Here is a 13,787-nt window from a genome sequence, read left to right as displayed (position 1 = left end):
AGCACAGCCTAAAGCTGCCCAGTGACACGAGCCTACCAGATGAGCAAAATTAATTCTATGCTCGCTTCGAGGCAAGTAACACTGAAACATGGATGAGGGCATCAGCTGTTCCGGACAACTGTGTGATTACGCTCTCCGCAGCCGATGTAAGTAAGACCTTTAAACAGATCAACATTCATAAGGTAGCAGGGCCAGACGGATTACCAGGACGTGTACTCCGAGCATGCGCTGAAAAACTGCAAAGTGTCTTCACTGACATTTTCAACCTCTCCCTGTCTAAGTCCGTAATACCAACATGTTTCAAGCAGACCACCATAGTCCCTGTCCCCAAGAACACTAAGGTAACCTGCCTAAATGACTACCGATCCGTAGCACTCACATTTGTAGCTCTGAAGTGCTTTGAAAGGCTGGTCATGGCTCACAAACATTATTATCGCAGAAACCCTAAAACCACTCCAATTTGCATACCGCCCCAACAGATGACACAATCTCTATTGCACTCCACACTGCCCTTTCACACCTGGATAAAAGGAACACCTATGTGAGAATGCTATTCTTCAACTACAGCTCAGCATTCAACACCATAGTGCCCTCAAAGCTCATCACTAAGTTAACGACCCTGGCACTAAACACATCTCTCTGCAACTGGATCCTGAACTTCCTGACGGGCCGCCCCCAGGTGGTAAGGGTACACATCCGCCACGCTGCTCCTCAACACGAGGGCCCCTCAGGGGTGCGTGCTCAGTCCCCTCCTGTACTCCCTGTTCACTCATGACTGCACAGCCAGGCACGACTCAAGCACCATAATTAAGTTTGCCGAAGACACAACAGTGTTAGGCCTGATCAACGACAACGACAAGACAGCCTATAGGGAGGAGGTCAGAGACCTGGCCGTGTGGTGCCAGGACAACAACCTCTCCCTCAACATGATCAAGACAAAGGAGGACCGAGCACGCCCCATTCTCATCGACGGGGCTGTAGAGGAGCAGGTTGAGAGCTTCAAGTTCCTTGGTGTCCACATCACCAACAAACTAACATGGTCCAAGCACTCTAAGACAGTCATGAAGAGGGCATGACAAAACCTATTCCCCCTTAGGAGACTGAAAAGATTTGGCATGGGTTCTCAGATCCTAAAGGCCCTAAAAATGTTCAAAGACTCCAGCCACCCTAGTCATAAACTGTTCTCTCTGCTACCGCACGGCAAATGGTACCAGAGCGCCAAGTCTAGGTCCAAGAGGCTTCTAAACATCTTCTACCACCAAGCCATAAGACTCCTGAACATCTAATCAAATGGCTACCCAGACTATTTGCATTGCCACCCCCACCCCCTCTTTTACACTGCTGCTACTCTCTTATTATCTATGCATAGTCACATTAATAACTCTACCTACATGTACATATTAGACCAATTACCTCTACTAACCGGTTTCCCTGCACTCTTGACTCTGTACCGGTACCTACTGTATATAGCCTCGCTATTGTTATTTTACTGCTGCTCTTGAATTATTTGTTACTTTTATTTAACATTTTTGTAGGTCTTTTTCTTAAAACTGCATTGTTGGTTAAGTAAGTAAGCATGTCACTGTAAGGTTTTATTCGGCGCATGTGACAAATACAAATGTATTTGATTTGAAATGTACAATATGTAGGCCTACTTGCCCATATCTTGGAAGTGTCAAGTCAAGTTCAATGGACGCATCAAAATCATTACACAGTGTATAAAACCACTACCTGTTGACCGAATACTGGCCCATTTGATTAGCCGCTCGTGCATAGACACATCTGCTCTCCACAGTCCAAATAGACCCACTGTACAAGACCCACTCTACAAAGCTATGCTAGGGACCAAACCATTGAGATAGGGGTCAAACCTATTCTAGGACTGGGCTTATGGCACATGTTAGTACTAACAGTGAAATGAAAGTGAGATGTGTGAACTCACCTTCAACGTTTTTGCTTCGATCTTCTGCCCAGCAAACATGGACTTCTCGTCAAAGTGCATTGGGAAAGCTCTGGGAGACGAGAACAGGCAGTTATTTCGAAGCCAAGACAATATCCCCTCTAATTCACAATCAAAACCGACTACTTGAACTGAAACACATGGTCTCATTGAAGCCCTAGAGTTCAGTAGCGCGAATGATCCTTAAGACCTCAATTGGTATTGTGGCCTGGTTGGTCTTGTGGCCTGGTTGGTCTAGCTGTAATGCTCTACAGTGTTGGCATAGGTTTGAATCTAGCCTACTGCCTTTTGACACAACCTCTCTCTATTGTTCTTCACTGTCACCCTCTTCTCTCACCATCTCTTCTATAAATAGAAAAAAATCACTTTAAAAAAATATATGTTAAAAAAAAAATGCACTAACTTGGTCTCGTTGAAGAACTGCAGCAGTAACTCTTTGGAGGCTTGGTCCTCTTGATGGTCGCCCGTGTACAGGTTGACGAAGGCTCGATCGAAGTAGGGCGCCACCTTGGAGAGGGCACGCAGCTCGATCAGGTAGAGAAAGTAGAGGTTCTTAAGGCGCCGCGTGCCCTCGCCCTTGGTCTCGGCCGGGTCGAAGCGCTGGCGGAACTCCTGCACATTGGGGCCCCACAGGGACTTGCCCCAGCCCTCTGACGAGAACAGAGAGAGTGAATAGTGAGGGTTACATAGACGTTGGCACGACTGAGGCCGTTGGGGTGAAAAACTGGGACCACTGATTTAGAAACCTTTATGAATTGATGTAACGAAGAAGTAAACACACATTGAATCAGTTATAGAATGATAAAACAGACCCATATGAAAGTATTCCAATACAAGAACACTTACAAAAGTAGAGTAAATATATAGAAAATGCTAAATTGGTTTTACACAAACACCAATACTCCACACACATTACTACACCCACCACCCAAATTGCCATGGTTCGTCATCCAAATTGTCATGACTCGAGGGGCTTCTTCTATTCTAAGAATTATAATTCTATGACCATATAACGCTGGTGACTGTTTTGACATCTATAGAGAGGAAGTGGTTTGTTTTTCCTACCGGCCAATAGGTACTCTGCACACAGGTGGATGTTTATGCTGCTGTGGAGACCAGATATGAGCCGGTAGAATACCCTCTTCTCCAAACACAGACCTAGAGGGGAGGAAGGGTTGAAAAAAAGAGCGAGAAAGAGTATGTAGAGGGGTGATGGGAAGAGAGAGGGGGGAGGGAGAGGGTGAGAGAAAGAGAGGAGAAAACAAGAAAGCTTGAGATACGCACACACGCACACCCCTAGTTCAGAAATAGTCTGCCATCAGCCATGTGTGTGTCGTCGACTCAACGCATTTGAGTGACTAGAGTCCCCTCTCTTGGTCCAGTAAGTGTGTCTGCACGTCACGGGACATTCACAACAAAGGCTTATTTCATAGTCTTCTCTATACTAGAGCCAAGGAATGGAACTGTGTATGGTTTCTTTGTAGCCCACCCAGAGGTTTCCACCACTATTGTGTGCCTGAACAAAAACACCTTAATGAAGGCATACAAAGAGGGTGCCTTTTTTGGGCATCCTTTTCCCTATATAGTGCACTACTTTTGACCAGAGTCCCCCAAATGTAGTGCAGCACTACATAGAGAATAGGGTGCCATTTGGGACGCACAGGACGCAACCTGAGAGATGTTGAAAACCCATTATACAAGAAAAAAAAGTTGGAGAGAGTCTCGGCTGAATTGGTTTGGATGCGAGTGGCTGTTCTGAGTGGTGTGGTTAAGGGGCATTCGACGATGACATGTAACATTCAAGTGATTCTGAAATGGACTAAATAACAAATAACTAAAATAATCCCATTCTAGTGGAATTCATTTAGAAGTTTCTACTTGTCCTGTGGCGTCCCATACAGGGAAATGACTATAAAGAGTAACAGTGCTGAACAAAGATGTGCCACTGCTTCATTCCAAAATATATTGTGTGTTTAAAGTGAAAATAATGCTAATTTGAAGAGATTTTAAACAAATAATTTGATGAAATAAAAAAAACTTTTAAACAAAAGTTACCTTCCAGCCAGTTGTAAAAGCCTTCGCCTGCACGGATACAAGACGACAACAGGCCTTGTCAGTTTGCATTCATGAAAGCATATTATAAATAGCACAATTCAATATACATAGATTAACATGCATAGATTCCAACTTACCATCATCATCTCCTCCTATGGGAATGAAAAAAAACACAAAAGGGAGAGGAGGACAAAGGCATGTTACACAGGCACTGTAGGCTATTAATATTACACATGCATGAGGACGAGCATGCACGCACACACACAAACCCACACTGACTTCTGGAGGGGAACACTGTACAGTATTTACTTAGAAATAACTCAAGTAACACTACAAGGCAAACATGAACAAAAGCCATGCTATCATTATTACCATCAATGATCTATTACCAGCAGGTAAGCTGATAGAGAGGACATGATCTATTACACAGAAGCTGAATATGCACACACACATCTCTGGAAATTATTCTGGAAAACTAGCAATAAATAACAATTTATATAGTTCATAATTAATATATTGGTTATTAACAATATAACAACTATTATTATAACCTAATAGTGAAACGAAAGCATGTGAATACACAGGGCAAACGTAAAACAAAACTAGCTGTTGGCTTCAGATTGTAAAACACAGGCCACCCTGAGAAGGAAAATGGAGACAAGACAATCCATGATGGTGAAGGCCGTAAGCTAGAAGAGCATCCCTTACCTCTGGGCGGAACCAGTGGGTTAAGGGGCCGGTACACTGATCTGGGCCTGCAAACCACAAACAATGGACAATCACACTATACTCTATGGATTTATCAAAATGACAGGTCCATAATTATTGGCACATTTAGTTCGATCCCGGGCTGTATCACAACCGGTCGTGATCGGGAGTCCCATAGGGCGTGCACAATTGGCCCAGCATCGTCCTGGTTAGGGTTTTGCCGGTGTAGGCAGTCATTGTGAATAGGAATTTGTTTTTACAAGCAAAAACGAGCAAAAACGACACTATAAAATTACATAAATACTGAGCTATATTCTTTGTTAAAAAAAAGGGAAATTATATTATTTTATACTAACACAGTTGATGATTGGCACGCCTGTTTTTAATAGTATAGCACCCTCTCCTTGCAAGGATAATGGCACTGAACGTTTCTCTAAAATGCTTTGAGATTGGAGGGATCTTAGACCATTCCTCCATACAGAATCTTTCCAGATCATTCTCCTGCTCTTATGGACTGCCCTCTTCAATTCAAAGCACAGGATTTCATTGGGGTTCAAGTCTGGAGGCAGATGGCCATTGCAAAATGTTGATTCTGTGGTCAAGTAACCATTTCCTTGTAGATTTTGATTAGTGCTTGGGTTTATAGTCTTGCTGGAAAATCCCTCGAATGGATTTTCCAGCAAGACTATAAACCCAACCAGGTTTTTTTGGCACAAATGTCAGAGTAAAGTTGGTAAAGTTCATGATGCCGTTGACCTTAAATAGGGTATCAGGACCAGTGGAAGCAAAACAGCCCCATAACATCAACAATTCACCACCAAATTTTACCATAGGTATGAGGTACTTTATTACATATGCTTCCCTTTTTTGATGTCAAACACCCAGCACTGGGGTGTGTGGCCAAAGAGCTCTATTTTCATGTCATCTGACCATAGCGCCGCCTAGGAGTTCGATAAACGGCATTGTGACTTGGATTGGAACCGGTGCTATGGTCAAATGACATAAAAATAGAGCTCTTTGGCCACACACACCAGTGCTGGGTGTTTGACATCAAAAAAGGGAAGCATATGTAGAAAAGTACCTTGTACCTGCAGTAAAATATGGTGGTGGATCTTTGATGAACACATGCCAATAATTATGGACCTGACTGTACATCAGACCATCGAAGAGATGGAAGAAGCTGAAATATTTCAGCTAGCTACAGATTAGGGAACATGTCGCTTATGTGGTGTGTGTGAGTGGGCTGTGCACGAGTAGGCATGGGAGAGATTTAGTTCATCTGTGTGTAAAACTGCATTCAGGGGCACGTTTAAAAAAAATATATATTTTTTATATTTATTTATTTTTTACCTTTATTTAACTAGGCAAGTCAGTTAAGAACAAATTCTTATTTTCAATGACAGCCTAGGAACAGTGGGTTAACTGCCTGTTCAGGGGCAGAACGACAGATTTGCACCTTATCAGCTCGGGGATTTGAACTTGCAACCTTTCGGTTACTAGTCCAATGCTCTAACCACTAGGTTACCCTGCCGCCCCGAGGCTACGTTCTGTCCCCGAACAAGGCAGTTAACCCACTAGGCCGTCATTAAAAAATAAGAATTTGTTCTTAACTGACTTTCCTAGTTAAATAAAGGTTACATTTATTTATTTTTTTTTACAAAAGTTGATTTTGTGTGTGTCTCACTTGAAGCAGTTCTCCTCGTAGATGCTGTTCCACACTCTCCAGGCTGAGGGGCCCTTGTAGCCAGTGTAGCGCTCCGGGTTTAGGAGCAGGTCCACATAGTCTGCATCTGGTGACGTCTCATCTGACAGAAGGTGTGAGAAAGAATGAGAGAACATTGGGATGAATGGATAGATGAATCCCTTTCACTATTGCGATACACCTCATCAAATATATCTTGTCAGTGTTAAAGGGGTATTTGTTAAAGGGGAATTTCACACATTTGCACACACTGTATACAGATTTTCTATTGTGTTATTGACTGTACGTTTGTTTATCCTACGTGTAACTCTGTGCTTTTGTCGCACTGCTTTGCTTTATCTTGGCCAGGTCGCAGTTCTAAATGAGAACTTGTTCTCAACTGGCCTACCTGGTTAAATAAAGGTGATTTTTTTTATATAAAAGTTTGTCAGATGTTTTCACACCTCGAAAGTGACTGTCAAAGACCAAAATGCATTACTGCCCTGCTACACTACATGCACATTATTTGCAGACCATGAGAAGCTCCTATTATGTAAGAAGCGTGGCTTCACGAGAGTCTCGCGTTGGTGAGCGTATAATCTCAGACACTCAGAAATAAAAGATTTTGCAATTCCACAGACAATTGAGTCAGATGCTCGATGATGTTCTGGGGGGGAGACGTGTTAGAAGATATTCTAACGACACTAGCAAAGTCTCCACCTCTCTAAAGCGTATAATTAAGCGTATTATTAAGCGTATAATTAAATAATTGAGCGTATAATTAAGCTCTGGTTAAAGTTTCAAGGTTCGTCGCGTAGCCCGGGAACAATTTATAAAAGTGGTTCTTGCACACTGGACTAAAGTTCCACTTCCAGTGTAGCAGGTAAAAACGTACCGTTTCTGCAACACCCCACTCTAGCACCAATGCTAGAGGAAATACACCAGCCTCAATCCCATATGAATGGAAAAGATAGGCACCGTCTAAAAAGAGCATTGAAGTGGAAGAACAGTGGGCCTTTACCATCCAGCTCACAGAAGTGGTCCTGTGCGTCATCGTGCCGGGCCCAGTCCTCAAAGGCCTCTTTACTATAGTTGCTATAGGAGAGAGGAGGAGAAAAAGTAATACAGCAACCAAAAGCATCGGACAATGCTTTCATTCATCTGAAATAACCACTATATTTTGGAGTGTTGGTTTAGTGGTTTCTTATCAAAGCTGATGCCCATGTATGTATGAGGCCTTTTAGGGAAGTAGCATGCGTGTGCTCTTACCTCAGGGTGCTGTTAATTGCCCCCAGGTCTTGGGCTTGTTCACAATCTACTATGTCTGTGTTGGCGTTGGCCACCTGGGAATACTGGCCACAAGGATAGAAAGAGAAAAGAGCATTAGCTAGATAAAATAAGCTAACTTTAAAGTAAAAATGGGTAACCTAAGAAAAATGCTCCATCTGGGTAGTTCAATTTGATTTCAATCACTTTTTGACGGCAACCCTTGTGATTTGAACAAAACCTTCCATACATATTTGCCCATGGTTACTTTTTGGACCTGAATGCCAAAACAGATAAAGGTGCTCAAAGTTGAACCATTTCACATGCTCTCACTACTGGTGTCCCCAAGGGCTCAGTTCTAGGCCCCCTCCTCTTTTCTCTCTATACACCAAGTCACTCGGCTCTATCATATCCTCTTATGGTCTCCCCTATCATTGCTATGCAGATAACACACAACTACTTTTCTCATTCCTCCCTTCTGACACCCAGGTGGCGACACACATCTCTGCCTGCCTGGCATATTTTGGATGTCAGTTTGGATGTTAGCCCACCCCCTCAAGCTCGACAAGACAGAGCTGCGCATCCTCCCGGGGAAGGCCTGACCGCTCCAAGACTACTCAATCACGGTCGACAATGGCACCCCAATGGTGGAACCAGCTTCCCCCGGATGCTAGCACCGACTTTGCTGTGAAAGTCTAAGGAAATGTACTTACTACGACTGTGATGTGGTTGTCTCAACTAGCTATCTTAAAGATGAATGCAATAACTGTAAGTTGCTCTGGACAAGAGTGTCCGCTAAATTACTAAAATGTTTGAAAAATGTAATGTGGAAATAAAATAAACTTAATATATAGGCTTGGGCGGTATACCATATATACCGACGTACTTGGAAAAATCCACGGGATGGTTTTTCAATGCCTTTCAAAAAAAAAAGTCTTTATACATTTGAATATTTGTAGCTACTTTAAGTAAATACCTGCGGTCAACTTGTGCAATACGTTAGGAGATAAAGAACATTGCGTTCTTCATTTCACCTTATTATTTAGCTTACAGTAGTCCCCAGTCACGTGGTGCATGCGCCTGGTGATTTAATTAAAGTATGGAATTCATAACTAAATGATTGCCAGCTAGATATCTTATAATTATTAAGTTAACTGTGCTAAATGCTCTGCAATTCTGCATTTGGTTTGCTAATTTAGTAGCTAGTTAGCTCTCTAGCAAAGTGGTTAGCTTCTTCCAAAATCAAGCATTTGCATGGTAACAGCAGAGAATAACCTCCTGGATCAAGGGACTTGATGGCTAATATTAGTTTTGTGCGTGCAACCAGGTGCGCAACTGTCACTGTTTTATCATTGCAATGTAATACAAAAAGCGGTGACCGTGTGCTGACGCCTCCCAGCTGTCAGGTAGGCTGTTTGAAGTGTTCAGCCGACTAGATTTAGGACCCAGCGTACACCAAAGAGCAGGCTGAGTTCTTTCACTGAGTTTTAAAAGCAAGCAGAGCAGAAATTGGCTACTCTTTAGTTGACTGATGTAGCTGGCAAGGTAACTGCTGTTGAACTTAACAGAAAAAAAACTAGTGTTTATTCGCAGTAGTGAGCTAGTGTTGTAATTGACATGTACAGTAACGTTAGCTAATATTTCATTCCCTCTCGACTGAGGTGAATGAATAAGCTACACTAGCTAGTAGTACCTACCACAGCCAGGTCCGCTCTAGCCTCTAGTTATCCGTCAGATAGTAATAATGGCTACCTCATATCACTATCTAACAGATGTTGTTTGTATGGAAAGGTTTTGTAGCCTTTGTTTTGTCCCGTTTCAGAAGTAAATTAACTTGGCTAGCTATCACCAGTTAATGTACCGTTAGAGAGAGAACTGGCAAAAAGTTGGCTAACGTTAGCTATTCTTCTTCTCAATCACACTAGACCTGAATCAAACAATGAAACCACCGGCCAAATGATTGAAGATTGATATTCTGACATTTTTTCAGTGCATTGTGAGTTTTTTTTAGTCAATATGGCATTGTAAACGTTATTGATCTGTCTGTTTCCCTAGCTAACTCCCTACTTTTCACACTGACACAGTAATAAACAGCTCTAACGTTACAGGCTTCACTGTCATGGTGCACAGTAAAGGTCTGCGCAGGACCAATTCCTTCATCCTGCTCCCGCCCGCTGGCTTTCTGTTCGACTCTCACCCACTACCACAAGAACTGGTCCCAAACCCAACGCAGTCTCGCAATGTTATTTTAGGCGTGGATGCCATGGATGGTCCAAGCAATTTTGCACCTAAGAGGCAATGTCAAATGCACAAAAATAACTTAAGAAATAGGCTAAGCTTTCTGCCATCCAGGACCTCTATACCAGGCGGTGTCAGAGGAAGGCCCTAAAAATTGTCAAAGACTCCAGCCACCCTAGTCCATAGACTGTTCTCTCTGCTACCGCACGGCAAGCGGTACCGGAGCGCCAAGTACAGGTCCAAGAGGTTTCTAAACCCCTTCTAACCCCAAGTCATAAGACTCCTGAACATCTAATAAATGCCTACTACCCAGACTATATGGATTGCCCCCACCCTCTTTTACGCTGCTGCTACTATTCAGTTATTATCTATGCATAGTCACTTTAATAACTCTACCAACATGTACATATTACCTCGACCAACCGGTGCCCCCGCACGGTACCCCCTGTATATAGCCGTGCTATTGTTATTTTAGTGCTGCTCTTTATTTTATTTCTTATTCTTTTTTGTGGGTAATTTTTAAAAATGCATTGTTGGTTAAGGGCTTGTAAAGAATTTCACTGTAAGGTGAAATACCTGTTGTATTTGGCACATGTGACAAATAAAATGTGATATTGTATTACTGGGCTATTTCAGCCAATATGCTAGATGTAGTTTGAGGAAAGCAGAGTTGGAGAGACTTGCACTTTCTCTTTTAGGAGTGGGAAGATTTTCAGATGGAGAAATATGGGTGATCAATATTTAGGCCTATTTCTACGCAATGTAGAAAACTATAGCCTAACCATAGGCTTGTTTAGGAAGTACATTTGCTTGGAAAGATAACTGCCTGTATTTTTCCTCCCATGTATAGGCTATAGCCTACTCTATTTAATTGAGACCACACGCACACCTGATCTTGCAGGTATGACTAATGAACTGGAAGCAACAAGAATGATGACAGCGACACTTGCTATGCTTTGCATAAGCCTATATGATATAGCCTACCTTTTAGGAGTAACCAATGGGTAACCAATACATATTGAAAATGAAAAGGCGCAACGCACGCTCGCTCACTCACTATAGTAGCCTAACCTACGCACGTGTTGTGCCTTTTCTTTTCAATGATGACATTTTTTTTTATTGCATTTTGACTTACGTTGGTTGAGCGCCCTCCACTTCTTTCCATTATCAATATTTATTTACAGAAACTGTAGTAAACCACAGTCTAATCAGATTGAAGTTAATTTTATATTCAAGTTAACTCCGCCCACACAGGAAGCCTACTCTATTTCAATTAGACCACACTTACTAGGCGCACTTGAACTCTCATTCCCAACTAGCAGAGGTAGGCTACTGAAGTTGAAGCAGCGAATTCTGGGTGAATAATAATACAAAAACATGGTTTTAATGCAATATCCTACCTAACGCATACAAAGCAGAAAGAGGACCGTTTTCAAATGATCTGTGGGACCACAAAAATATTTTCATCCCATATTCGTCTTTCTGACCACACCCTCCAGTGTGACAATGACAATGATGTCTGTCGGAACCCGCAGGCAGCCCTCTAGTGCAGTCAGTACACAACACTATGCTCATCATGTCTTAGCAGGATCAGATGGTGACAGGGGCCCCAGCAGGGTCAGACTAGGGCTGTTGAAGTGACCGTATTACTGCCAAACTGGCGGTCACGAGTCATGAAGGCAGTCAAATTCCACATGACCGTTTAGCCACTGTAATTAGGCTTCTCCAAGCTCTGATGCTGCTGCAGGACATTAGTAGCCTACCAAACTTGCTAACTGCCTGGTACTCAGGCACTCTACTGTAACTCTAAATCACTCTGACATCAATGCAAATGTATTTAAAAATCTAATCAAACACTTCATGAGAGCCCACAAGCTCATGTTGCGCAACATTTCTATAGGCTTTGCAATTGCGGAAGAAAACAGAGTGATGGCCGCTAATAATTTAAAAAAGGAGGATCCCATCCTAATATTAAGCACATTGCTTATATTTACAACAGGATAATAGCCTACCTGGCTGGCATGAAAATAAACCACGGAGAAAAGCGTCCTCCATTCACTATTTAAGTGCATAGATGACATGTATTTTTTCCCACTGCCCCGGTTTCGAAACACGTGCATGATAATGGTCCATTCTAAATCAAAACAAATGTTACACATATATTATTTTGCATATGTAAGACCAGATTAAATCAAGAAAAGTATGATGGGTGACAATACTAGCCTATCACTTGTGAATGATGCCCAGCATAAGAAACTGGCTTATTTTTTACAACTTTTTCTAAACATAGGCCTATGGGCTAGGCTACATGAGACTGTTTTAATAAGGTTTGTATCACAACTAAAGTGGCCAAATAACTTCTTAAAATTAAGCACATTCATCTGCTTTACAAGGGGCGTAAAGCCTAACTGCCTAACACCATAAAAATAAGCAGCGCATGAGTTTCAAGTTTGGGGAAGATCATTTTCACCATAAAAATGCACCTTTATAATACAAGCTTAATTGCATTACATGCATAAATCGCATTTGCGGTCACTTTCGATAACGGTGTTTTCCGCTAATGGAACATTCATGCTTATAGCCTACTACTATGTGCGCATTGCTGCGCCTATAATGTGAAGAAACAGCATAATAGTTTATCAACATTTTAAGCTAAATGTGTTGTTGCGTCAGCCACATTGCATAAAAAGGTGTTTTGATGCTAGTGGTTGTATTAATCTGTGATCGGTCACATCCCACAACTGTCCCAGACTATGTATGGAATATTTATTTCTGGAATAGGTCAACTTTTGTACTATGGGGGACAGTAGATTGACATAGGATAGTGCTTTTGCTGTTCGTTAGGCCTACTCATCTTGTTGGCTGACAAAGTAAGTAATGTGGATTATTTTTCCCAATATGCACCTCGGAATTGGATAAGGACAAACATATGCGTCTCCGATGTGTCCATCTTCATTTGTAGCCTGTGAGAAAGACCTGATCGCGTGACGGAGAGCCATGTGAGTGAGAGGGCTTCCATTGCGCAGCACACTCAGTGACAAGGGCACAAAGCAGCACTCCGGGCCGCTAAAGGCATAGATTAAGTTAGGGTGCATTACGGCCCAGCCGTGAAATTCAAGACATTATCAAGTGGGTGTTAAATTGGGAATGAGAGACTATTGGAGTGTGTACAGCCTACGCAAAAAAACAAGGCAGAGTTCATGCATGTCAAGCTACTTTTTTCCAATCATCATTAGAATCCAATCATTAGAATCCAAACAACTAAAGTTACATTAATAACTCTAAATTAAGCATATAGGAGTACCTATTTCTTTGTTAACCGCTCAACACATAAATAGCTGCATGTGCGCACTCTCTCAAATCATTTGAAGACAATATTTATATTTTTATTTAGCTTTCTTCATACTGTAAAATAATGCTAAATTAACTAGTGTAGCCCACAGCCATTTGGCATAGCCATATCAGGACCTGACATAAGGACAACTCAGAGTAAGCAATTCTCTTCATATCATGCTTCTTCAGACCTGTCCAAAATAAATAAATGGATTTATTGTGAAGGTGTAGGCTATATTACATGGATTTATTAGAAGCCAGGAGATGCTAAATGTGTATTTGTTAATTAACAGTCAATTACCGTGAGACTTACAGATATTTGCTTGACAATCACCGGTCAAAAAAATGTCATGCCTGCCACAGCCCTAGGTCAGACATGTCTACGGAGCTCAGGTGAATTTTACTGTATATTAACAATATCAGTGAATGATACAAAGTTAAATATTGAATTGATGGGTAGACCTACAGTAGGGGATCAGATGGTGACAGGGGTATCAGCAGGGTCAGGCAGCCAGGGAAGACCCGTCTGTGATGGAGGTGAGGTGC

At 42.1% G+C, this 13,787-nt stretch overlaps 1 protein-coding gene across 2 annotated transcripts in view; it reads right to left on the bottom strand.

Moving 5' to 3' along the window:
• LOC110486030 (ERO1-like protein beta) overlaps window positions 1-13,787 on the bottom strand; it is a 37,900-nt gene that overhangs the window by 6,216 nt on the left and 17,897 nt on the right. For both annotated transcript variants that reach the window (XM_021557339.2, XM_021557340.2), the window contains exons 5-13: window positions 7,674-7,756; window positions 7,426-7,499; window positions 6,408-6,528; window positions 4,724-4,770; window positions 4,153-4,167; window positions 4,016-4,042; window positions 3,026-3,118; window positions 2,364-2,610; window positions 1,943-2,012 (exon numbers count right to left, since the gene is read on the bottom strand). In XM_021557339.2, coding sequence (XP_021413014.2) covers window positions 1,943-2,012; window positions 2,364-2,610; window positions 3,026-3,118; window positions 4,016-4,042; window positions 4,153-4,167; window positions 4,724-4,770; window positions 6,408-6,528; window positions 7,426-7,499; window positions 7,674-7,756 — 777 coding nt within the window. The remainder of the gene's footprint in view (window positions 1-1,942; window positions 2,013-2,363; window positions 2,611-3,025; window positions 3,119-4,015; window positions 4,043-4,152; window positions 4,168-4,723; window positions 4,771-6,407; window positions 6,529-7,425; window positions 7,500-7,673; window positions 7,757-13,787) is intronic.

Source organism: Oncorhynchus mykiss, chromosome 13, assembly GCF_013265735.2.
Source record: "Oncorhynchus mykiss isolate Arlee chromosome 13, USDA_OmykA_1.1, whole genome shotgun sequence".
NCBI lineage: Eukaryota > Metazoa > Chordata > Actinopteri > Salmoniformes > Salmonidae > Oncorhynchus > Oncorhynchus mykiss.
The sequence above is the reverse complement of the archived record's forward strand: the minus strand, read 5'-3'. Positions and strand labels throughout refer to the sequence as shown.